This window comes from Macaca mulatta, chromosome 1 (genome assembly GCF_049350105.2).
Source record: "Macaca mulatta isolate MMU2019108-1 chromosome 1, T2T-MMU8v2.0, whole genome shotgun sequence".
NCBI classification, from domain to species: domain Eukaryota; kingdom Metazoa; phylum Chordata; class Mammalia; order Primates; family Cercopithecidae; genus Macaca; species Macaca mulatta.
Window position 1 is genome coordinate 158594325 of NC_133406.1, and position 27196 is coordinate 158621520.

General features: G+C 35.0%; 1 protein-coding gene across 40 annotated transcripts in view; it reads right to left on the bottom strand.

Annotated features, from left to right (window-relative positions):
- Positions 1 to 27196, bottom strand: part of ADGRL2 (adhesion G protein-coupled receptor L2) — a 293729-nt gene that overhangs the window by 15846 nt on the left and 250687 nt on the right. For 22 of the 40 annotated variants that reach the window (XM_077988175.1, XM_077988115.1, XM_077988264.1 and 19 more), the window contains 9 exons: positions 26591 to 26694; positions 25576 to 25761; positions 21322 to 21505; positions 9993 to 10118; positions 9566 to 9771; positions 8281 to 8454; positions 7094 to 7303; positions 5947 to 6167; positions 4565 to 4631 (listed from right to left, as the gene is read on the bottom strand). In XM_077988175.1, coding sequence (XP_077844301.1) covers positions 4565 to 4631; positions 5947 to 6167; positions 7094 to 7303; positions 8281 to 8454; positions 9566 to 9771; positions 9993 to 10118; positions 21322 to 21505; positions 25576 to 25761; positions 26591 to 26694 — 1478 coding nt within the window. Of the gene's footprint in view, positions 1 to 4564; positions 4632 to 5946; positions 6168 to 7093; positions 7304 to 8280; positions 8455 to 9565; positions 9772 to 9992; positions 10119 to 21321; positions 21506 to 24695; positions 24735 to 25575; positions 25762 to 26590; positions 26695 to 27196 lie in introns of all 40 variants that reach the window. The other 18 variants (XM_077988085.1, XM_077988137.1, XM_077988079.1 and 15 more) reach the window with 1 other exon arrangement.

Below are 27196 nucleotides of genomic sequence, written 5' to 3' on the forward strand. Positions count from 1 at the left end.
TTGAAAGTGAGTTTCTTTAAAAACAACTAAAAGCATTGGAAAAATAATCATAACTGAGGGATTTTTGCACTCAAATTACAAGTTCTGAATTCTCCAACTTGAAGAAACTGAAAATAAAACTTTTAGCTAATGCACTCACATCTAGATGTAAAGAAATTTATAGTTAAACCCAACACTAACTTAGCCTCTGAAACACGACTTGAAGTCATACAAATAATGAGGCAATGGTACGTGGAAGAGGACAAAATACCATCGTTTCAAGACAAATTAATTATGAAATAAAAGCATATGACATATTGTAAACCATAATGTAAGATGGCAAAAAACGCTAAATAAGATTTTTCTTTTTCCCAACTCAATAAAAAAAATTCACCAATACGTATTACTAGTCTTATTAGAGAAATACAAAAACTTTTATATCATTTAGATGCTCAACGATTTATGCTACCACCAACATATATGACAATAAAATATCTTCTGGAATTAAATAGAATATATACTGAAGCATAGGTACATTTTTAAAAATGTGGTTTTACAGTTATCTTATTTTCTCCAATGTTAAAAAAAAGTAATGCTAAATTTTAGTTTGACAGAATAAATATTGTCACTACCTTTCAGGAGACAATACATTCTGATAAATAAAATTTTGCAGGGAAAACTATTTCAAAAATTTTTTCCCCTTTCTTACTTCTTTCTCGTTTTCTTAAAATACAACTGTGGAAATGAGAATAAGAGGTAGAGGGGCAAATAAACACATCTTTGATAAAAATCTACAGTCATTTTAAGACAAAAAAGGTAGGTTTCAAATAAACTACTGGCTGCAAATCTGAATTCCTTTCTTCCTTGCATTTTTCTCTTTCCAGCCATATACTTCTTTGCTTCCCCACACCCAGCTCCCGCTGGTTATAAGAAGTGATTTCTTTCTCCTTCTTACTTTTACTTTTGCTCAATTTATTTTTCTGCCATTGATATACATTTACAAAATCAATCACAATAGTCAAACATGGTATTTCCCCTATTTCTCAATGGAAGGCAGGCAAGGAGGGAGGGAGAGAACAATGTCTCTACCATCCAATTGCTGTTCTTCTCCCTTGAATTCCAATGCAGCCACTCTTGACCCTCATGCTCCTTGTTTTTTCTTTTCAGTGTAAATAGTACGAAGTTTAAACATAGTATTTTGGCATAGGTTGAAAGGCTCCATGCATCAGTGAGAAAGGAAAAAGGTGGAGTTACAGCTGCGCACACAAACATTTGTTTAAACTTGGTAAGTACATGCAGTTACTCAATTATCCACAAAGAAGCCACTACTAGTAAGTATAGGCTATTAGGTTTGTGGTACATATGTACGACAACCAACCAGGCTAAATGTCCATGCTAATAATTAATTCTGGAGATGAAACAACTCATTCAAGAATTAACCAGATTTTAGCTTAGCTCTGGCGTGTGTGTGTGTGTGTGTGCCTTGTGTGTGGGCAGGTGTGTGTGTACACGTAAACAGATGACTATCTCTTAAGAGACATCTCTGTTGAGTGAGAGCAAATTGAGAAAAAAAAATCCCTTATTCAGTCAAAAACAGTAAGTCATCAAACTGGGACATTTTTTTCTCTCCCACTGACAAAGATCATTCTTTTACCTATCCCCAAATAATAATTTCATAAATTATTTATAATAATCTGCCAATTTGCTGATAAAATTTAACACTGCTTAATGATATAGCACAGCTAAACATCAGCCATATTGATGCACATAAAAATACAAAGAAGTTTAAAAAAAGAAAAAGGTACCACAGATTATAGGAGTGCACAGTTTGTTTTATGGTCATCAACCTGCTCAATTGAATCACATCCGTCTGAGCTTAGCAGCTTAAAATTCATTCCACAGCTTGCAGTGCTGACATGGATATGATAAGACAGAAGAACAGAAACATCACTCTGAAGTAACCTAGCTGAACTGCACATGTTCTGACCCTTTTTGTCCTCCCTGGAGCTTTTGCTACCTGGCAAATGCAGCTCTAAAGCTATACTTGTATCACCAGATCTTTGCTGTTAGCCAAGCAGAAACCTATTTCTCCCTGGGACTAGCAGCCAGAGAGGTGTTCTCTGAAGAAGACTTCTAAATGAGTGTGTGAGCTGAACTCTTACTGAACTGAATTAATTATTAACGATGCAGATGGAGCTGTCCAAATGATAAGAACAGCTCCTGACGTGTCATGATCCAAGCTTTCATTAAACCATTTCAGGCATACTAATGGTTTCCCACTGCTCATTACTTACCAGCACTTTTCTCATAGATATAACTACTCTGGTGCCTGTAGGCAAGATATTCTATAGAGATGCAGAAGTAGGAAGTTTTATTTTCCTTAGCATATTATTTTTCTTCATAGATTATTATTTAGAATGTACACCTATTTAATACAACTAAGTGAAACAGTTTCAATTCAGAAAAATTGAAAATGCAAAGCTATACTTTCTAGGAACAGCAATAGGTAATTTTTGTTACGAGAATATTCCTTAAAAGGACAGTATACAATACAATCTATATTAAGATTTGTACGAGAATTGAGTTTTAAATACCTTATCATCACGAGAGGGAGATATATATATATATATATATATATTTTCCCCACACACACTGTATAATCATATCATATCTCAATTTAAGTTAGATACTCTTTTGCAAGACGCTGTTTTGTATTCCTATACCACTCTTAATCGCTCTCTGTTGGGAAAATTAGACGGCAAAACAATTGCAGGAGAATTCCAACAAGAACTGTACTGGGATTGCTAACTACTGGGGTTTTTGTTTGTTTTTAAGTTGAGAATGCTCTTGAAAAGGCCCTTCACATCTCAACCTGAAGGATTTGGTAGAGGAAAATAATGACAAGACTTACAAAGCAATAGTGTGCTCTACTATAAATGAACAACATAATAAAATGTCCTTAACCTTTTTTCTTATTAAAAGCTGAGTATTTTGCTAAGTGAAATGTTTTTTAATGATCTAAAGTCAGTACTTATCTTCACAGATATCAAATAAATAAAACTACAGTATAAAAGAAGTAAACACATGATAGCCTCATAGGCCAAACATCCCTAAAGCAGTCTTTATATTTTTCAACATATGTCTTTGACGAAGGTCTTAGGGGAAAATGAAAGGTTATGTCTTCAAGGATCATGCCTCTTCATGTCAGCCATTTAACTCTAGATAGGCTTAGGCTGTGTTAACATATGAACACCAAGAATAAAAACTTGGGTAATCATCAGATTTAATAATTCTGATGAGAAATCAGCTTTCCGAGGAATACTTGAGAATGTTTTACTGGTTTAATTCATACAGGCATTCATCTCAAATTTTCACTTCACTATGTATTTGTGCAAAATAATTAATTTAATGACAAATACACACTTCAAGTAGTTTTCGTTTCCTTCAACTACTGAAAGTTTTTCTCAATTTTATGAAACACTGCTTAACCACGAAAAGATCCAAAGGAGCTCATTTGTGTTACGTTTTTGGAAAAAAAAAAAAAAAAGAAAAACTCCTTAAAATAGGAAGTATTTATGTTTCCTTTTCAGAGTTAATAACACCATTTCTATCACCATACTGCTACAACTGAGCAAATTTTTTTTTTTTTTTTAAAAGACACGGTCTCGCTCTGTTGCCCAGGCGAGGGTGCAGTGGTGCAATCATAGCTCACTGCAGTCTTGTGCTCCTGGGCACAAAAGATCCTTCTGCCTCTGCCTCCTGAGTAGCTGGGACTACAGGCACGTGCCTCTACACCGAAGTAATTTAAAAGTATATTGTAGAGAGGAGGTCTTGCTATGTCACCCAGGCTAGCCTCAAGTGATCCTCCCGCCTCAGCCTCCCAAAATACTGGGATTATAGGTGCGAGCCACCATGCCCAGCCCTGGTTGAAAGTTTTAAATACTAAAGTCTAGATACTGTAGCTACAATCCTTTATTTCAACTATATTTCAAATGTGACTAAGGGTAATGTAAGACATTTAAAAATAGCTTAATGTCACTATCCTTAGCTTGTATCAAATTCATTTAAAAATAGTATTTCTTAAACTAGTATTTTCATTTGGTATCTTCAGTCTTATAGAAGTAATTTTATTTCTAATACATTTTAAGTTGATTTAATAGTCATTCGTTAATGCAAGATTAAACAACTTTTTATACACTAAAAAGAATTGAGGATGTGGACATTCATTTAGAAGTATTAAATTACTATGTGGAAACTAAGATAATAAAAATTAAGGTAATGTTCTTTCACTTTCCTGACATATTTATTTATAACATGGCCTATATGTAAGTATATTTTTTAGATTATGATGTGATATTTTAGCTTATTAAACTAGAAATGAGAAAAAGTACTTCTTAAAGATTTTCAGAAATATTAATTAGCAAGTATATAAAAAATATTTAAAATATACTATTATCCTGTGAGACAGGCATATTTGTAAATCTTTGTATAGATAGATAAACAAACAATAAAACAAATTATCCTTGTTTGAATAGCACTGCTAAAGCAGCAAGCTAAAAAGCAAGGGAAAACAGAATCTGCTTACCAGAATAATGAAAGTAACAGGTCCAATGAAGCTCCATATAAAGTAGTTATCAACATGAAGCCAGCAACTATTATGAAAAGAATAGAATATGCATTAGTAGTTTCTATGGAACCTCACCATTACAAGGAAAATAGGATTTTAAAAACCTAACAAAACCAACTTTACATTTGCCTTTGAAAATTCATTTATCATGTGTAAGACCTCTAATAATTCTGAGTTGGCTTTGACTTAACAAAGGATAGTTATTTATTTACTTCGACCTGCTGGTTTCGTATTTGATAAAAGCATACAAAATCGTGCTTGTATGGGGAAAACAATAAACACCACTCCACCACTGAATCCTTAAGGCTTCAGATTTCTCTAAGAAAGACTTGAAACTCAGTATTACAAATTATCTCATCATTTTGAAGTCCTACATATAATTTTCAAAATTTGCCTTTCAGATTTGTCAGAGCTAAAGTGCTCAACCCTATGGAACATAACAGACCCCCCAAAAACTGTTCAGATGTTATGTTTGTTGCAAAACAGTATAGCAGAAATGTAACACCTTCACTAGGAATGGATAAATACTAGAAAAGGAAATCAAAGCACAGAACTCACACAGTATTAGAGTAAATGATGCATAAACTTATTAAGACAGATTTTACTTAGTGGTTCATTTTTCATATAACATGGAATCCCCACTGAATTTCTTTTATTTGTCTTTCATCATCTGTACAGTCAAAAAGCTTTCTTTAGTCCAAAGAATCTTTATATAACTAATTTTATCAAAGGAAAAAAATAAACAGAATTGGAAGGAAAATTCATGCCTCTAGCAAATAAAATCCTTAGAAACATGACTATGTCTACCTTCTGTCACTTTCTGTAAATATCTATACTTTTATAAACGAAAGACAGTGACTTATTTTAATCCTTTCAAACTGCCTGATAAAATATTATCAAAGTAAAACATATGGGATGGAATGTGCTACTGTCACAATTCAGAATGAGAGTTAGCTAGAGGGTTGGCTGCACAAAGAGAGCTAATGAAGCATTAGCTTAACACTGAGTAGTTAAACCTGTCAGATGCTTTAAGTTCAGAAGAATTTTTACTTAATATCTTTCTAAGGCCAAAAAGTTATTTACTTTTTCAATTTGTTTCAGGTCAATCTTTTGTGTTAAAAAGAAAGTCCATAATTTAGAATCTGCTTTGCCAGAGTACAAATCCTCTGAACCCAGAAAATTACAAAAGACTTGATTGTAATTTGTGCACGGTATGCCCATTCTCTTACCAATAAAGCTTTCAGATGCTATTTTAATCTGTCAGGGACCCTCACTGACAGCTAACAGGCTTTAAAAAATTATTCACTTGAAAAACACTCAGGTCACTTGCAATTACTTACGCTTTTTCTGTTCCATAGCTCTTATAGTCAATAGCAGCTGAAACTCCAACCACTGTGGCAGGAAACAAGTAACCAGCAACATAGTAATATTTTTTCCTTGAATATTCACTTTCAAAAACTTCAACTAACATTAGATAGAGCTGCACACCTTCTAGGCACATCCAAGCAAAAGCCGCCAAAAAGAAAAAGTGTAGAAGTCCTGCAAATATTGGGCATGCAATCTACAGAGGAAAAGAACAAAAAACACAAAAGAACACTCATGAATAAAAATAGCCCACTCCAAAACTATAAAATACTCACTAAGAGAAATCGCTATTATTTCAAAAATACATTATTCAGAGTAACCTAATGCTTCCTCAAAATATTTTTTTCGTAAGTGGAAACAAGCTAAAAACCCTGCCAAATCTGGAGATTATCATGTTCACAGAGTATAACGCCAAGTGTACTAGGTTTCAAGGTAGAATATTACTATAACATTTTTTAGTGAGATTAAATATCAAATAAGAAAACTTCATAATTTGTGAATTATCTGTTATGAAATCTGAATATTCCACTTGTAGATTATTTGCTTCACAAGTCTTTAGAAGTGTTGTTTGCAGATCTATTGTTTCTATTTTTTTCTATAATGGAATTTTAAAATTTTGCTCTAACGACAAAATCCTAGCTCTAATTACCTAGGATTATTTTCCTGTCATATCTGGAGCATTCTTATCTAAGTGCAGATGAATATAGGGTGAAGCATTAACTAATTAAGTTCTCTTTCTGATATTAAGAACTCATGATGATGAATAAATTGCCGTGAATTCAAAGAAAGGATCATTGGTCAGAATGACTATGCAAGCAAAATAAGAATTTTTAAAATAGGATCTTTGTATTTCTGTATCCCTAGCATTCTTCTATTAAAATTATATGTCTTAACAAAAACACAGAAAAATTCGACTGTCTCTTAATATACAAAATGAATTAATTCATAATATTACTTAATAATTGGGCAGCCTTTTAATTTACTACAAATTGTCTTTTAATATTGCCCTATCAATTGTATCAAGTTACAAGGTCAAACATTAATATCAGTATCATATGTCACCTCACACCTAATAAAATAATTTTCAGAGATCTAAGGTCAATTAACTCAACTGGTGCTTACCGCATATTTTGTCTTATCAATGCCTATTAGGAAAATAAATTCAGCAATGAAAAGGTTGATACAAAGGTTCTTGTGAATAGTATTTCGGTCGCTCTGTAGGCCACGGAAAAAGCAAAAGGTGAAGATGCAGATAGCCAGGCAAACAAGGGAAATGACAATTCCCACCCAGGTGATGACTGTAAGAAGTAATTCATGAACTCCATCTTTATACTGAAAATAAAAAGATATGAGGAACATTAGTATTCCTGCATTACATCAACTAGAAGAAAGACCACTTTCACATGTACAGTTCATCTTTTACTACTGAACTCTTTGAAGAATACCATTCATATGTGTTTAAAAAAGGCTCAATACCAAAAATAAAGTTTAATCGTATAATAGCATTCAATGTTACTGCCTTTTATACTTAAAAAAGTGATCTATGAGAAAGGAAGATTTTACCTAGAAAACAATAAAAGAGCCTAATGATTTCAAAGTATGGCTGAATTAACTACATAAACATGGAGACTATTTACATGACAGAATAAAGAATACTTATTCATGCTAAAAAACAATTGACATTTTAATGATTTTTCCAAACTAACACATAAGCCAAGTTTTAAGTTTTTATTTTCTCCTTGGGGTTTTGTATGCTTACATATTGAGAGTTGACACACACAACAGATCTGAGACCGAAATGCTACACTTCTTAAAATATTTCTGTCTTCTGGCTATCATTCTCTTAATCACAAGAAAGAACATTGAGACATATTCCAGAAGCCATTTTGACTTTTCAAAAGACGCAGCTTTGCACAATGTGCAAAGTGGTTAGGAAACTTAAAGCAAAAGTTGTAAAACTAGATTCAAACATTCAAGATGGGAAGGGCATGTTAAACTCCAGAGCCTTTTGTCTCTTTTGTATGACCTACTGCTGCTCATTATTTAAATCTTCTGTTGCCTCTACCAAGCACCTGCCCCAAGGAGGAAAACTTACAAGTCTACGAAGTTACAGCATATGATTTTGAGAAGTAACAATAACAGTGCCAAGACTTCTTAAAATTTATGGACAGTGTAGAAACAATTAGAAATCAACATTACTTTGTTTGCTTTTTAGTTACGATAAGCACCCAAAGAACGGGACTGTTATACAAGCTGTTTTGAATCTCTGAGGTTTCTCTCTGCTACTAATTAGAAGTGCAAATACTTACTGCAATTTCCCTGTGGGCCATGAGAATTGCAAAATTGGTTAGGTGGCTGCATGAACACGTTGTTCGAGTTTTATTAGTGTCAACCAGCTTGCAGCCCTGGGTAGACCAATATCCCATCATAGTTCTCTCTGAGTAGTTCCAGAAGGAGCAGTTTGCATTGAAATAATTGTCAGGCTGGGAAATAAAATGACAAGATAAAATTAGGATTTTATACTCTAAGATGGCAACAGCAATTGTTTAATATGTGTAAAAGGTAATTTAGATTAAACTTTGCATGTTTCAGACTATAAAGTTTTTCATCAGCAAAATTGTGGACTATGTTATACAAGGCAGATACCTAGCTTAAAAGGGGCTTTATAGTCCGAAAGTGTACTCTAAATTACCAAGACCCATTTTACACAATTACAATTTCCATTTCCATTTTATGATTTTACATATTGATGGTACATTAGAATTATTTTTTTTTCCTTTCTGATAAAATTAGAGCCATAAATTTGTTCTGAGAAAATTCTGTAAGGACCAAATGTTTTAAAAATCCATGTTCTATTTTGGGCCCATTTTTGGTTAGTTCTAAGAGATACACTAGCAACAATGTAAATCATATTGTTAGTACCTAAAAGCTCTTAAGAGTCAATCAACTGAAGCAGATATGAGTACTGTAACCACACAAATTTATTTTTCTTTGCCTATTTGGAGATCCACTTTTTTATCTGTGGGCATTTATTCACTCTATTTACTGTAACAGCCAAACATTCTGTAGACAATCTTCCAATACAGTGTAGTTACTTAAGTATCAACTTGCATTCTAAGGCACAGCAGAGGAATCACATCTCCTCAACTTTTTTTTTTAAAACACAGTACTTGGTAACAGTTGTGTCAAACATGATCAGTAAAACTAATGAAAAAAATTTTGCCACACAGAAAGGCAGAGTCCTAAGAGTTAATACTCAGCTATCCTGCTGCTAAGTAAGGTAAGGGTTAATTTTCATTTGAAAACAAATTAAGAGTCATTTACATTTTCCTGTTGATTACTGAATTAGCTTTCATTAAGAATACACTTAAGTTTTAATAATCACTGAACCAAGCTCATTTAATTTTATGTTCACAGACTTAAATAAACTTGTGTCTCTGACCTAGTCCAACATTTAAAATTCAAATGGAAAGGTCTTGTCTTTCCTCCCTCCCATCTCCCCAGTTCTCTCCCCATCCCCAGCACCTCAGTTTTGCTTTCCTTTCTTTCTGCTTTTATAACCTTCCATTACTTCATTAGCATACATTAACTTACATCAATGTGTGGCAGGGTAAAAAGCACAGGATCAGTCAGGTATACTCGGCTGGACTCTTTATTGATGGAAACTGAAATGACGTGAGAATTCACTGCAATGGTGCTATTACGACCAAGAAAGTCAGCACCCAGTTTAATGGTTGCATTTTCTGTACTAAGGAACTGTCCCAGACTCCGGTAAATGATGAATACCAACTTTGCAAGCCCTAGGAAGGTTAAAAATAGTCACATGATGTACAAAAACATGCATGATAATAAATTAAGATAAAATAGGAATGAAATGATAAAGTCCTAAGGCATTGTTTTAAATCTGCTTTTAAAATGGTAAGTCGTTTTTTGGTTATATAAGGAGTCAAATGCATTTTAGAATTAATAGGTTTTTGAACAACAACAGAAACTATCAATTTTTAAAAGACTTCCATCTTACCATTCCTGCTGTTCTGTTTGACGGTATTTGCAGAGAGCTGGATTGAGCTGCCTGCTCCTTTGATGCCCAGAGGAAATTTAAAGTCTTGGATCTGTCCTTCTGTACTGAGTACGGCAACTTCCAGGACTGGATGAGGGAAAAGATAAAGGAAGGGGGTGGGGATGATTCTTTAGATTTAACTAAGGAGGCAAATGATAACTGTATAGAAACTACTGTTTTCTTTTTGTCTACTTACAAAATTTTACTGTTAGGTTTCAACAAAAATCATGAACAAAAAAACAAATTACTCAAGTCTTAAATATTCACTTCTCAAAAAAAAATTTGTATTGTCATTCTAACACCTTTTTCATATTTTTATCTCTTTTGTCATGAACTACTACCAATCTGTTAGCCTATAAGTATGAACAGTGTATGAATTAATAGTATGTAACTTTCAAGGTTTTGTATTTAAATCATGAAGCTAAGCAAAAATATTTCAAACTGATATTTTTTGGCTCTTTATATTAAGTAACTTTTCAATGACCATTATTTGGCAGTGGTAAAACTAATATGAAGTACAAATCTGAATGCTTCTATGGCATCTACACATCTATTTCTATCTATGATCCACTTTAATATGAAAAATTACACAGGTCAAGTTTGCAGTAATACTTTTTTCTAATTTCTAAAAATAGCCCAGAAGAATATATTTATTATGAAAATGCCATTATGTTAAAATTTCCCATTAATTCTCACTATTCAATCTTTACATATTCAAATCGGGCAAAATAGAACCTGCAGGCCAAGCCTGGCATGCCATTTGTTTTTGTAAATAAAGTTTTATTGGAACACAATCATGTTTATTCATTTGTATATTGCCTGTGGCTTCTTTAGTGCTACAATACCAGTTAAATATCTGCAAGAGAGACCACCATGGCTTGCAAAGCATAAAATATATACTATCTGGACCTTTACAGCAAGAGTGTGACAACAACTGCAGTCTAAACCAAATTTCAAATATTCAAACCAAGTATCGAAATTGAAAAACACTTAAGGAAAACAAGTCAATACAAAACACTGAGAACATCTACCTGATCAACATGCCAATGCTAACTTCATTTCAAAAATATAATTAATAGTAACCACTAACAATATAAATGCTTACTGTCTACTGGGAATCCCAATACAGATTGTCATTATTTTACATCAACATTTATTTAGATTTTAAAAGGAATGGAAAAGTATATTGCTTTTATAGGAGTTAACTATCTTATATTAATAATTTTAATATTTTATTGATGAAATCTAAGGAATTATATGGAAAATTCATTGATTTCTGATATTTAAATTTTAAAACTATGTATTCTACAAAGATGTTCAAAAAATACAGTCCATATTTTTTTTCTGAATGTCACCCTCTTTAATGTCTCTGCTGTCTGTATCGCCTATCAGCTATTCACCCACAATCCCCTTTTTCTTCTTACAAAAATCATTTCATTCCATTGTACAGTAATTCTTGGATACTCATTTTTTTTATCTTCCGCAACTTTGTTTTGTAAAATACATCTATATTTAGGTTGTAAATATAATAACATTCATAAATTTTTATAAGCAATTAAACCACATGTCAAACCCTGAAATACAAATTTATATCAAGCATCATGTAACTGTTAAAATTCTATCAGCTGCAGAAACTGGTTGATACACTTATTTTACTGATACATGTTTGGAAAGATTAAGCAGGTGGGTAGATGGATAAACTGTTCTCATATCAGTCTCTAGGTTGGGGCAGGGAGGAAAGGGGGAAGAAGTTTGATGAAAGTAACTGATTCTTCCTCACATTGAAAGAGGCTATCATATCTTAAAACAAGACGTGATGAAAGAAGAAAATCCTCTGAGTTTTCATGAATCATCCCAAATATAGATATACATGTACAAACTGTTAATTAAACAAATATTTACTTATCAAACTTTAATTTCATTAAACAGAAATTTACTTATTAGAATTTAAAAAATAATGTTCATAGTAAAGAAAAAGCTTTAAATTGATAATAGTAAGATCATTACTACAGCTCTCAGTAGATATTTCAAGCTATTTACTTCCATAAGAAAATGCAATGATGGGGGCCGGGCGCGGTGGCTCAAGCCTGTAATCCCAGCACTTTGGGAGGCCGAGACGGGCGGATCACGAGGTCAGGAGATCAAGACCATCATGGCTAACACGGTAAAACCCCGTTTCTACTAAAAAATACAAAAACCTAGCCGGGCGAGGTGGCGGGCGCCTGTAGTCCCAGCTACTCAGGAGGCTGAGGCAGGAGAATGGCGTAAACCCGGGAGGCGGAGCTTGCAGTGAGCTGAGATCTGGCCACTGCACTCCAGCCTGGGCGACAGAGCGAGATTCCGTCTCAAAAAAAAAAAAAAACAAAAAAAAAACAAAAATGCAATACTGAACTTTATACCAACAAATAGATAAATTTATATCAATAAATTTTTAAAAGACAATAGAATTTTTTGTAGAAAACTGAAACAGACTAAAAGAAATTAAAAACCATAATAGTTTATTACCATTAAAAAACTCAACTGATAAATACATACTGAATTTTATTTTATTTTATTTTTTTAGACGGAGTCTCGCTCTGTCTCCCAGGCTGGAGTGCAGAGTGGCCGGATCTCAGCTCACTGCAAGCTCCGCCTCCCAGGTCCACGCCATTCTCCTGCCTCAGCCTCCTGAGTAGCTGGGACTACAGGCGCCTGCCACCTCGCCCGGCCATTTTTTTTTTGTATTTTTTAGTAGAGGCGGGGTTTCACCGTGTTAGCCAGGATGGTCTTGATCTCCTGACCTCGTGATCCACCCGTCTTGGCCTCCCAAAGTGCTGGGATTACAGGCTTGAGCCACCGCGCCTGGCCTGAATTTTATTTGTTTTTTTTTTTTTTTTTTTTTTTTGAGACGGAGTCTCGCTGTGTCTCCCAGGCTGGAGTGCAGTGGCGTGATCTCGGCTCACTGCAAGCTCCGCCTCCCGGGTTCACGCCATTCTCCTGCCTCAGCCTCCCAAGTAGCTGAGACTACAGGCGCCCGCCACCGCGCCCAGCTAGTTTTCTTTTTGTATTTTTAGTAGAGACGGGGTTTCACCATGTTAGCCAGGATAGTCTCGATCTCCTGACCTCGTGATCCACCCGCCTCGGCCTCCCAAAGTGCTGGGATTACAGGCTTGAGCCACCGCGCCCGGCCCTGGCCTGAATTTTAAATAAGATTTCTATTTTCTGTTTCAGAAAATAGAAAAAGATGTATCCCTAACTCATTTCACAAAAAATTATAGGATACTTTCAGTCATTAAAATGATGCAAAAAATCTTTAATAAAATATACACACACTTTATAATATCCTGAACAAATTAAATTTATTACTAAATTAAGTTAAAAAACATATAGAAATACATTAGAAAATGGATTCATATAATTCATCAAATGGAGAAAAATTTCAAAAGTATTCACACAAATAAATTTCAACATCCACTTAATGTAAAAAAAAAACTTTACAAAAAAAAAGACAAATTAAAGAAAAACTCCTCGTCCAGAGAGAAGTTTTCTTATCAGATAAAGGCTACACCTTTATGTATTCAAAAATGTATATAGCAAACAATATTGAAAAACTCTAGAAGCATTGCTTTTAGAGTCAAAATGATCTCTATCACAGGTTTTATTGAGCATTGTACTAGAGGACCTAGCTTAATGCAGTAATTCAAGAAAAGCAAATAAAAGGTATAAAGGAAAAAACAAGTAATATTTACAGTAAACACAATTAACTACCTAGTAATCATGAGGGACTCTTAACTATCAGAAGTACTAAGAATTTAGCAAGGCTGCTATGAGCAAAATCAATTGTGTTTCTATACACCAAACAACAAACAATTAGAATATGTAATTTAAAAAGTGATCTTATTTATAATAAAAACAAGGAGTATAAGTTATCTAGGAACAAATCTGATTTTTAAAAAGCGCAAGACACTAAAAAGAAGAAAAATATATAACTTTATAAGAAGACCTAAGAAAAAATGAGGAATTACATAATGGTCTTATTTGGAAGAATGCAGCCGTTCAATCTGGCAACTCTTTCAAAATCAATCTACAAACTCAGTCCAATTTTAATCAAAATTCCAACAAGATTTTTGTGTCTGGAACTTGATCCACTGATTTAAAAATTCATATAGAAGAGACATGCCAAAAAGCAGCCAAAGCAGTTCCTCAAGGAGCAAGGTTGAAAGACTCAACAGATATTAATATTACTGAAAAAACCAAAGCAGCAAATAATAGACACTGCTAACATGTAAGACATCATTAAAAATCATTAGGGAGAGAAATGAATTACGCACTAAACGTATACAAGGAACTGGTTATTCATATGGGGAAAAATCAAATTAGCTGCCTGTCTCATATAATATCATAATTAAAAATAAATTTCAGGTAGATTAGAGACATAACTGTAAAAAGCAGAGGTTTATCATTTATAAGGAAGTATAAGATCCTTATAAACTTAATGTAGAGAATATTTTCCTAGTAGAAAGCCAAAAGGAAAATATTTCTTAAACAAGATACCAAGATTACCAACACTAAAAGAACAGACTGATAAATCTGACTCATTATGTAAAACAACAGATTCCTTTAAAAAGATAAAAAGAGAAAGCCCAGACAAAATAAATATCTGTAAACTATATAATCTTTACAGGATTAGTGTCCAGCATACATAAAAATACAAAGAAAAAATCAAAAAGGAGAAAGTTGTAAATAAATTCATAGGAGAGAAAACTAAAATAGGTAATAAATCTGTTAAAAAATCAACATGAAGCAATCAAGGAAACTATAAATTAGAACAATAACATAACCAATTCAAACTCATTAGATTAACAAAAGTTAGGTCAATAATAAAGTGTTTGCAAAACTAGTAATGGTATTACCGGTGAAAAAGTAAATTGGTAAAAGAAGGTAGAGAGCAATTTGGCAGCATTTAGTAAAGCTGAAGGTGGGTATGCTCTACCGCTCAAAAATTCTATTTCTGGGGGGGGGGGGTGGGTGTGTGTGTGTGTACACGCGCACATGTATGTGCGCATGTACGTCTAGAAAGGCACACATTGGAGCAAGAAGGCATACAGAAACTTTCATTACAGTTTTCCTTCTGTCAGGAAAAAAGCAGAAGCCACTAAAATGTCTATCAGCAGTTAATTCTGGTACATTCTTAGAAACAGATCAAATGAACTACAGATACACATGTCACCATATATAAATATAAAAAATAGAATGCTAACAGAAAATTATACAATTATGGTCACGTGCAGTGGCTCACGCCTGTAATCCCAGTACTTTGGGAGACTGAGGCGGGCGGATCACCTGAGGTCAGGAGTTTGAGACTGGCCTGGCCAAAATGGTGAAACCCCATCTCTGCTAAAAATACAAAAAAATTAGCCGGGCGTAGCGATGCATGCCTGTAGTCTCAGCCACTCAGGAGGCTGAGGCAGGTGAATCTCTTGAATCCAGGAGGCGGAGGTTGCAGTGAGCCGAGATTGTGCCATTGCACTCCAGCCTGGATGACAAGAGCAAAACTCAAGTCTCAAAAACAAAGAAAATTGTACAATTACATTTATAGTGTGAAATTAATGTTAAAAACCTGAAAAGTATTCAATGTACATACCTACAAAGCAAATTTTCTTAAGCTTATTCATGCTAAATAATAAAGATGACAGCTACCTCCTTCATGGTATGATCAGGAAGGAGGCAATCCTGGGAACTTCCACATTATCTATGATTTTTCTTTTTCCAAAAAAATCTGAAGCAAATATGGTAAAATATCAATATGTGGCTCAGCTGAGTAACTGGTACACGAATGTTATGCTATCCTCTGTACTTTCTGTATGCTTGAAATAATATATGCGTTATTCAATAGATTTTCTGAACATGAATACACTTGGTTCATTGGGGAGCCATTCAGAGTTTCACTCAGCCAATACTGTAGACAGAATTTTAATATATTTATCTTACTATTTTGCAAATTTCTCAGCAAGTAGTGGCTGTAATGAGAGGAAAGAAGAAGAACTATGACCTCTGCCAGGAGACTTGCACCTTTATGGGCAGCAGCTGCTCTATCAGCCTGGGTCCCAGAAGAAAAACAACATAGAGCAGAACCGAAGATGACAGGAAGCAGAGTTGAAGCCCAGCCTCAACAATTATGCAGCACAAAGGAGTAGTAAACCTTTGTTGTTGTAAGCAGCTGTGACTTTGGGGTTTTTGTTACCACACTCTAAGTCTAAAGTGATGATAAAAATCATGCTGGCCACTCAGCTCATTAAAACAATAAGTAAGGCCGGGGCGGTGGCTCACACCTTTAATCCCAGCACTTTGGGAGGCCTATGTAGGTGGATCACCTGATCAGGAATTCAAGACCAGCCTGGCCGTCATGGTGAAACCCTGTCTGTACTAAAAATACAAAAATTAGCAGGGCATCACGGCAGGCACCTGTAATCCCAGCTACTCGAGAGGCTGAGGTAGGAGAATCACTTGAACCTGGGAGGCGGAGGTTGCAGTGAGCTGAGATCATGCCAGTGCACTCCAGCCTGGGCAACAGAGGAAGATTCTGGCTCAAAAAAAAAAAAAAAAAAAAAAAAAGACAATAAATAAAAGGGAATTTTACAACGGATGGATCAGGCTGATAACATCTAAACCATGGAACCGATCTGAAAATCACAAGGAAATAAAACCAAAGATTATGTGCTTGTTGATATGATGCAATGGAAAGTTCTTGTTAAATTAAAAAAAACAAAGAGTTAAACGTAGCATGATCATGCCTCTAAATCTAACCATCAGCATAACAGGCAGAGTTAAATGATGCACTGCCGATGAAATAAGCCAAACCAAGAATGTAACAAAGTCTACAAGGCAAATCATCCACCTGACTTCCTCAAGAAAAACAAAAAATGTTTAAAAAATATTTTTCTTAGTATGCAAGGAGAAATAACTTTCAATGAAAAGATATTTGGCCAGGCGTGGTGGCTCATGACTGTAATCCCAGCACTTTGGGAGGCCGAAGTGGGCGGATCATCTGAGGTCAGGAGTGCGAGACCAGCCTGACCAACATGGTGAAATCCCGTCTCAACTAAAAATACAAAATTAGCCAGGCATGGTGGTGAGCACATGTAATCCCAGTTACTCGGGAGGCTTAGGCAGGAGAATCACTTGAACCCAGGAGGCGGAGGCTGCAATGAGCCAAGATCGCAACATTGCACTCCAGTCCGGGCAAGAGTGGAACTCTGTCTCAAAAAAAAAAAAAAAAAAAAAAAACTCAACTGATATATCTATCAGATTTACTACTTGGACTTGTATGCTGATTTCAACCAAGTATTAACAAATTTATGAAAATGTGAACACACTTTTGTTATCTTTTGAAATGTTTTTGTTAATTTTTTAAAGTGTGATAATGATATTGTGGTTTTCTAAAGAGTATTGGATATATCCATATAAGGTTTCTTATAGTAATCATGATAGGATTTTACAATTTGCTTTAAAATATTACAAGAGTGAGAGGAGTAAGTAGAATAGGATTAGCCAGATGCTGCTAAAGCTCAGTAAGGGGAATTTTTAAAATCAAAATTAAAAAATTCTGCTCTTCCCAAGATATAAAGAAAATAAAGTCACATACTGGAGGGAAACTATCCAGAATGCATGTATCTGACAAAAAGACTTACAAGAAGAATATACAAAAAATCTTCATAATTTATTTAATGAGACAACCCAATTAAAAATGGGCAAAAGATATGAACAAACACTTCATAAAAAGATATTTGAATGGACAATAAACACATGAAAAGAAGTTATCAGCAAGATGTTACTTAGCAATCACAGAAATGCAATATAAATCCACAATGAGATGCCTCCAAGAACCACTAAAAATAAAATGACTGTTAATCCTAAATATTGGTGAGGATGTGCAGCAACTGGAACTCTCATATGCTGCAGTTCAAGTTTAATATGGTACAACCACTTGGAAAAATGGCAGCCAAGAAGTGGAAAAAAATCCAAATGTCTAACAAGTGAGTAGATATACAAATTGTGGTATGTCCTCACGATGGACAATACTCAGCAATAAAAAGTATTAAACTATGGACACTCCCATGTATATGGATAAATGGATAAATCTCAAAAATATTCCTCTGCATAAAAGCAGTAAGATCAGAAGGAGTACTACACACCGTATGATTCCATTCAACTGAAGACCTAGAAAACGCAAAACTTATCTACATGGACAGAAAGCACATCAGTGGTTTCTGATGTGTTTATGGCTTAGGGCCAGAGGAGAATGACTGCAAAGGAGCATGCAGGGCCCATCTGAGGACACAGAAATATCACCACGCTGATGATTATGAGAGTGTACAATTGCCATACTCCATCAAACTATACACTTAAAACAGGTGCTCTTATTGCATATTTTAAATTATACCTCCAAGTTTTCAAATGTCACAATAAGATATCATTATAATAGATAAAATTATATCATTTTTATGGAGTCATGTATTACAAGGGCAAATCATGTTATGAAGTTAAACCAAGAATTTAAGAAGAAATCACTAAGGAGGAAAATCAAATAGTTTTAATAACCTAAGACATTATAGCCATGTCCTCAGGGGACTGGGAACATAGAGAAATAATAGGCTATTTTAGTCCTCATGTCTGAAAATAGAACAAGTCCTAGGAAAAAGGTGAATGTCTTCCTCATAGTAAATCAGGGCCCTTTCCCCCCAACCCCAAAACTGTTTATACTTTGGAAATAAAAAAGACAAAACTATTACTAGAATATGTAAAATGACTTTTTTTTTCGAGACCAAGTCTTCCTCTTGTCGCCCAGGCTGGAGTGTAATGGCGTGATCACAGCTCAGCTCTGCCTCCCAGGTTCAAGGGATTCTTCTGCCTCGGCCTCCTGAGTAGCTGGGATTACAGGCACCCCCCCACCACGCCCAGTTAACTCTTTGTACATTTAGTAGAGACAGGCTTTCGCTATGTTGGGCAGGCTGGGAACTCCTGGCAGTCAGGATCACCTGACTTCAGGTGATCCACCTGCCTCAGCCTCCCAGATTTTTTGTATTTTTAGTAGAGACGAGATTTCACCATGTTGGCCAGGCTAGTCTTGAACTCCTGACCTCAGGCGATCTGCCCGCCTCGGCCTCCCAAAGTGCTGGGATTGCAGGCATGAGCCACCGTGCCTGGCCGTAAAATGACTTTCATATTGGTAATTGTTGGATAATCAGCATTTAGACTAGTAAATACCAGGCATTATTTTAGAGATGCCAATCTCTCCATAGTGTTTTCTTTTTTTGTTTTTTGTTTTTTTGAGACAGAGTTTCACTCTTGTTGCCCAGGCTGGAGGAGTGCAATAGCATAACCTCGACTCACCGCAACCTCCGCCTCCCAGCTTCAAGCAATTCTCCTGCCTCAGCCTCCCAAGTAGCTGGGATTACAGGCATGCACCACCACACCCGGCTAAATTTTGTGTTTTCAGTAGAGACGGGGTTTCTCCATGTTGAGGCTGGTCTCCAACTCCTGACCTCAGGTGATCGCCTGCCTCGGCCTCCCAATCCAAAGTGTTTTTTAATTAAAAATGAAAAAAGATCAATATGAAAAATAATCCTTTAGTTTCATTTAATTAACTTTTATTTATTTTTTGAGTTGGGGTCTCACTCTATCATCCAGGGTGGAGTGCAGTGGCATGATCTCAGCTCACTGCAACCTCTCCCTCCGTGGATTTCAGGTGATCCTCCCACCTCAGCCTCCCAAGCAGCTGGGACTACAGGCATGCGCCACCATGCTCGGCTATTTTGTTTTTCTTGGTGTATTTTTTGTAAAGATGGGATTTCACCATGTTGCCCAGGCTGGCCTCGAACTCCTGAGCTCAAGCAATGTGCCTGCCTCGGCCTCCCAAAGTGCTGGGATTATAGGCATGAGCCACTGTGCCCAGTGAAAAATAATGGTTTAGAACTCTGAAAACCATAGATACTAGAAAAAATGTATTCCTGGACATTTAATTGTTCAGAATATATCTCAAAGTGGGATAAAAATATCTTGGATCTATAACTACAGTGTGTTCTATGTATGTAAGGCTGATGGGAGCATAGATGTGAACCTGGCCCATCAAATTTTCTTGCACAATTAAAGAGGTATAACAAGGGAATTTTAGTTTTTTTTATTTTTTTTAAGTAATTTTCAGAATATTTAGAAAACAAATTGAGGTCATAATATGCCACTTCAGTAATTACTGATTTTTCATTCCCAAACCTCAAAGTAAATAAGAACAAATTAGTTTTAAAATATTTCATTTCCTTTTAAAAATTCACTTACATAAAATAAATTTAAGGTTTTGAATTCAAATATAGGTGCCAATTTGATTTATGTCCATTTCTTCTATATACCCCTTTGATCTGCATTTTTTATATAAAGTCCCATGACTTAGGCAGGCACAATAAGGCATAATTAGGCATTAAAAACATGGCATCCCAGATAGTAAGTCTTCATTCAATATCGGCTGCCCTAATGAAGTTAGCACTGCTTCTGGTAGAAATGCAGTCTGTGTCCCTTTTGAGTTCTTCTACATTTATGCTTGGGAAGCTTTTTACTTCACTAACTAAGGTATACTGTTAACTTCACCTGAATTCAACCTCACTGAATAATTAACAATTCTAAATTGTTCAAACCTAAATTAATAAAATTTTACTCTATTTCTTTCAAATATTTTTCACAAGTGAATCCCTACCTCTCAGTGGTAGCATTTGAATTCTAAATTATGCTACACTATCTGTAGCTATTCTGCAATCCGTGAAGCATGGATGTTCTGCATTATGGGAGATGTAGTTCACTGACCACATTTTCACCTGAAGGCAGTTATGTTTAATATAAACATCTGACTCAAGTTCTGGGTGCTAAAATATCTGACAGCATGCATTCCATAAAATACTTTAAATTCATTAGGAACATACTATATAAAATGGTAAAGCATTTGCCACAGTTTCATAGCAAGCACTTTCATTACTTAAAAAATCTACATTCTAGTATTTAAGCACTCTAATACTTTTTCGTTAATAATTTTTCAATTGGAAACACACATATACACAAAACCAACTTGTAAAACACAGGATAGAGTTTGGCTTTTGCATTAATTTTAGCAAGTGTGAACAATAATTTCTCTTGCTAACAGACAAAAATAATTTGACAAAAAAGAAGTACGGCACTGGGAAATAATAGATTCGGAATGGAAACATCATCCTCTTAGATATGAATATTCCAAATCAAAATTAAACTTGACAGTAGATTCACTTACCAATATTTTCTGTGGGCATTGAGACCCTTGTTGGTTCTAAAAGATTGTCAGCTAGGACAAAAGCTCCTTCTTCCAATGTATCGAGTAACATTGTTGCAGTATGTGCTTGTTCAGAAGAATTCATATGTTTCCATGATTCCAAAGCTTCAGGTCTCAGAAGGTTGTCCACTGTGTCAACAATTGCCTGTATCCATTAGAAAACTATCATTAGTTTTGACTGCTTTTAGAACCAAAGTGATTTTCAGTTGCTGACGAGTGACAATTGTAATATTTATCTGTCATGATGATTTACTCTTACTTCAAGATGGAAGAACATCTAGACAACATATATCTGGTCCATTTTAAAATATACCTGGACCTTTTTTAAAACAGGACTGACTGAAGATTAACAGACTGCTATTTGATTACAAAGAGTAAGTGTAGAAAGGTGGATTGTTTCTATTTATTTAATCACACCTCAGTTGCTGACAGTTGACAACCACCTGTGTCAGCTCTTAATCCGAGACATTACTCTTACAGGTAGAGTCAAAACTACTAAAGTCATCCTATTTATAATCTCAAGATTTGAATATTCTAAACCAAAAATACTAATCTCTTTGGAGTAGATTAATATGTATGCTTGAAAATTAAACTATATTATTTTTTGGAATCTCAACTAAAATAGTAACCAAAATTATTCCTTATAGACACTGTCTACTTACAATCATTTGAAAAAAACAAAACAAAACAAAAAGGTAGCATTAAAGTTCATCAATTATCTGTGAACATTTCACTCTTCCAATTCTCTGTCCAGCTAAAAAACACTTGAGCATATACTTTAATTCATCAACGATCTGCTTTCAAAGGGATAAAGAAAGGAATCAAAATTAAAGCCTCTAAGTTAAAGAAAACAGGAAAGTAGAATCAAGTCTTCATAAAAACACCTAAGTTGTAAATATTCACATATGTAGGTTTAATTTATTGCTACACAAAATAACATTAAATAAAATATAACTCAGTTAATCAACTGCAGGCAGGATCTTATACTAATACACTCTGTAGCTACGCACTATGCTTTGGAAAAGTGAAATCACTAAGTTTATTTACTCTATTCCATTCACCCAGTCATAATGTGTCATTATGCCCATAAACACATAGTTCTGATATACTGGTAATCACTGAAGAAAAAGAACACACATTGTACAAAAAGAAAAACAATAAAAATTGCTAGTGTGAGGTACTATATGAATGGGGGGAAAGTTGTTTGAAGCTACTGTCAGAGTAAGATTAATTAGCTTAATCCATCTTAATATCCTCGTTCTGTCTGCCTTGTGAGCCACCACGACCTTCCTGGCAGGTGGAAGATACTTCCAAGTGGCGTTAAAGGCTTTTTTTTTTCCCTCTAATGGGAGATAGAATAGTCAAAATACTCACACTGATACTGCTGCAGCCATTAACTAGAGTGTAACAGAAATTGGTCTGTGGAGGCCAGATTCATTAGTCACCAAGAAATACAGACTGGAGCCTCTCTCTAATCTAAGTCACAAATGAATCCTCTGTCACAAAGTGGGAACTCGCTTCATTTGCATAGTGTAAGTCAGCTTCTGATTTGTAATTTAAAGACTTTTATTAGTCTTATCTGAACAGAGAAGCTCACTTGAGACATACTGAAAATGACACTGGTCAGAAATTAAGGTCATGCTGAAATTTACTCCATGTACACATAACTTGCTAATGGCATGCTTTTATTAATTTGGAACACTCCTTATTTATTACTATTTGTACTTGTCTAGTGGGATCAAAATGATCATTAGCCTAATCATATTCCTGAAGTAGTCTCTTTCTGCCAAAGGAAAAAAAAAAAGCTGTTCTTTTCCAACTGAGATATATGTCCTGGGCAACACACCAATTATTACATTTCATACACTAATACCTTAAAGGTGAACTGAACACCGAAGTTTAAAAAATTCTATAGATTTCAGCAGTTATTTCTCTGCCCCTATTAAACAGGCTAAAAGGGGACTTTCAGACCATTATTACCTAAAAACAGACTTTCCTACTACACCTTTTCTTGTAAAGTTCTCAGGTTCAACAATGTCCAATACTGGCCAGGGGCGGTGGCTCAAGCCTGTAATCCCAGAACTTTGGGAGGCCAAGGCGGGTGGATCACGAGGTCAGGAGTTCGAGACCATCCTGGCTAACATGGTGAAACCCCATCTCTACTAAAATTACAAAAAATTAGCCGGGCGTGGTGGCGTGCGCCTGTAGTCCCAGCTACTTGGGAAGCTGAGGCAGGAGAATGGCGTGAACCCGGGAGGCGGAGCGGAGCTTGCAGTGAGCCGAGACTGTGCCACTGCACTCCAGCCTGGGCGACAGAGCAAGACTCCGTCTCAAAAAAAAAAAAACAAAAACAAAAACAAAAAAACAATGTCTAATACTAACTAGTGAGACGTCATTTTTTTCTAGACCTTGCCAACCAAAATCAGTGAAGTCATGGCTTTTTAATAATCTCTAGTCTAAGAAAGTACAAAAGTTATTTTGTTTTACTGTCACAATATATGGATTCGTTCTTCAAGGTTTGATTTACCACTGTTATGGTCCCCTGAAGAGTAAGGTTAGAAAATAACTATTTCCCCAAAAGGAACTTCTAAAATTCACAGAACAAAACAAAATACAAGTTGGTATTATTATTTTGATCTATCACACAGAACCACTATGGCATAATTCCACTGTTAGCCTCAGCATGTTTCCTATTACTTGGATATACCAGGGAGAAAACCCGGCTGGAGTGGACAGGGATTCTGAGCTCAACAGTGACTTTCTGTTCCTATTAGCTTGATAAAAAACAGTATGTAACATATACAGATATCACAGTCAAATTATTTATGTTTCATTTTTAGGAACCCATCCCCATATCAACTTGATTCTAGAACTGACTCCTAAAAATTTCAGAATAAAGCCTATTTTATTTAAGAGTATACCACAAAGATAAGAAAGCAGTGACTTTTTCATGCACATACATTATGACTATGCAGTCTTTGATATGATAAACTGCCGAGAATATATCATAGCTGTTTTACTCAAGTTGTTTTTTAATCCACAGAGATGACAACAGGAAACAAAGAGACTACATAATTACTTTCCAATTAAGAGGATATTTCATTAAAATTCGTGTACTTTTGGATGAATGGAAAAACAGCAGAAATCATTAAAAGTAAATCATTTGCTTATTCTGAGAGTAATATACCTGTGAAAAGCCAACATTTGTACAGCTGATATGGGGCACATTATATAATTATCAAAGACTGAAATACATTGGATCATGCAGCAAGATGATAAAGCGTGGCAGGTAGCTGAAGAAGGGAGAAAGCAGGGTGACAGCACAGGAGAGATACCTTAAGGTAAGCCCTGCATGTCTTCTCTCGTTTTTGGAGCTTTTAAGTAAAAGAAAAGAAAATCAGAGGTTAGATTTTTATCTGCTGAAAATGAGGAAAGAAGAAATCCTCAAAAATTAAGCTGGTGTTCCAGAGGTTGAAGTTTATATGCAGTAGTCCTCTGGAGTCTGAGTCTGCACTGACTACCAAAACTGCTTATTTACAGTGTTTTATTCTATTTTATTATGTATACTAATCTAAAATATGTTGACAAAAAGAGACAAAATATATACTGCAGTAAAAAAAAAAAAGTCAATTTTTTAACCAGGTAGAACTACATTAGGCATAGATTTTGGGTTCCTATGAGCCTAATATAAACACTTATAGTGTGATGAAAAGTAGCAATCCAACTTTTGTCATAATAGGAAAAATTAATGGCACTGATAACAATATATTCCTGGAGACAGCAACTTGTCCTTCTTCCAAAAGCTGCCATTGAAAGAAATATTTCAGTGGCTAATATTCCTATATGTGTCACAATTTTGCTGCAACTGTAAGAGTTCCATGTATTAACATACAAAGTATATCGACTGTATAACATGTAATCTCTCCAAGTGCAGATAATGCATTATAAACTGACAGTATTGACCACAATCAGATGGCTAAAGTTTGGCACCAACTAAGATCTCTATCAGGTAATTAACATCATTTACACTTTTTTGGGAGGGCACGACACATTGCTCTTTTCTCAACTGTAACTCTTCCTTGGAAAAATGAACCAAATTAGAAATTTTGCCTCTAAATATATGCCCCAGGACCAAAGATTTGGCTCTCAACTGCTGTAAGACAAGAGCTGCCATACCAAGTGTCTAATTCAAAATAACAGAAGAGTTCTCCCTACCTTGTTATAACTCCGTCCCGCTGAATCTTTTTCACTAGGTTTCAGTTCCTGCAGCTGCGCATCAAGGATATCCACCAACTGCTCCATCAATCTCACTGAAGAACTTACATCCCCAGCAAACACTGGCCCTTTGGTATGTTTTGCCAGTTCATTGGCAAGACTAGCAGCATTTTCTCCACTTCTGATCTGAAATGACAATTTGTATTACCTCATTTAAATTTTTTGTTCTGTTTACAGCTTCTAGTTCTCCTTGAGTATCTTTATTGTGGTGAAAAAAATCTGCAAATGTTAAATTCTCCAACTAGTTAAAACCGATAACTTTATCTTAGAAGTTTTAAAGCTCTTAGATCATCAACACACACACATACAATTCTGAACCAGGCATTTAAAAAAAAGAAAAAAAAAATCCTTTCTCAAAAATTTCAGCCATTTCTCTCATTTCAGTGCAACCATTTAAAATTGTTATTTTAAAGTCTTATTTATTCCAATGATCCAGAATTTAAATCAGTATGTAATCAGCATTATACTGAGGGTTATTATCTGATGTTTATTCGTCATAAAGGTAGACGGAGGAGAAAATAAAATGGCATTGCATTACACTGTAATATTAAAGTTACTAATGCCTTTTAAAGTAGTTTACTCATTCTACCATAATCATGTGTGATATAAACATCTGCTTGCATTCTGTGGATTCAGTTGCCAACTTAATGATCCCTATTTGATTTAATAGGCCAATGCAGTTTGTCTTATGAACATCAAAAGAAACAGAACTAAATCTGAATGAAATTAACAAGCATGTACTCACTAAAAACCTTAACAAAGAGAACAGGATACCCCCAAACATATGTAACTTTCAGTCAACAGTTTACAGACAAAACTATGCATAATTTTTTTTTTTACTTTTATACTGAACAAAGAGCAATAAACCTGGTTTTAACACACAAAGCTAAATTATTTATGTTAGAAGTTAATGCCCTAAATCACAAATGTGTCATATTAAAAGGTTCCAACCAACCTTCTGAGCCAGCTGATTCACCCAGTGTGAGGTACAGTTGCTAAGATCGGGGCCCTTAGGGTTCCATGTTCCAGTGGAAACCATGCAGAGATACGAGGCAGTTCCTACAACAGATGTAGAAAACAACAGTGAAATTGAAACCATTTTTCTGCATGCATTCGGGAAATCAGCTATGATGATCCTGCTCTGCGTGTTAAATTTTGAATAAACTCTAATGCAAGTATTTGACAATAACTGACAAAAAGTAGGGTATAATGCAGATTATAAATGGTAAATATGAAGTCAGCATAGAAATATCATATATTTACAGCAAACAAACAAAAAGCCCTTGATTTTCTTGGGATTCATCCAAAGTAATGCTTATAATGAGAAAGGCAGCTGTAAGGAAGACTCACTAGAGTCTTGGGGCAAAAATCTCAGGCTTGACCTAGGTCTCTGAAAGGGAGAGGTAATTTATAGTGCCTGATCTTAAATGACTTCTACATTTTAAAAAACTTTGTCCATAGATGTTATATTACCAAAGCACAAAAAAAAGTTAGCTACTGTAAACATCACTTTCTTCAAATAAAATCACTTCATTGTAATACAGAACCTAGTTACTAAACT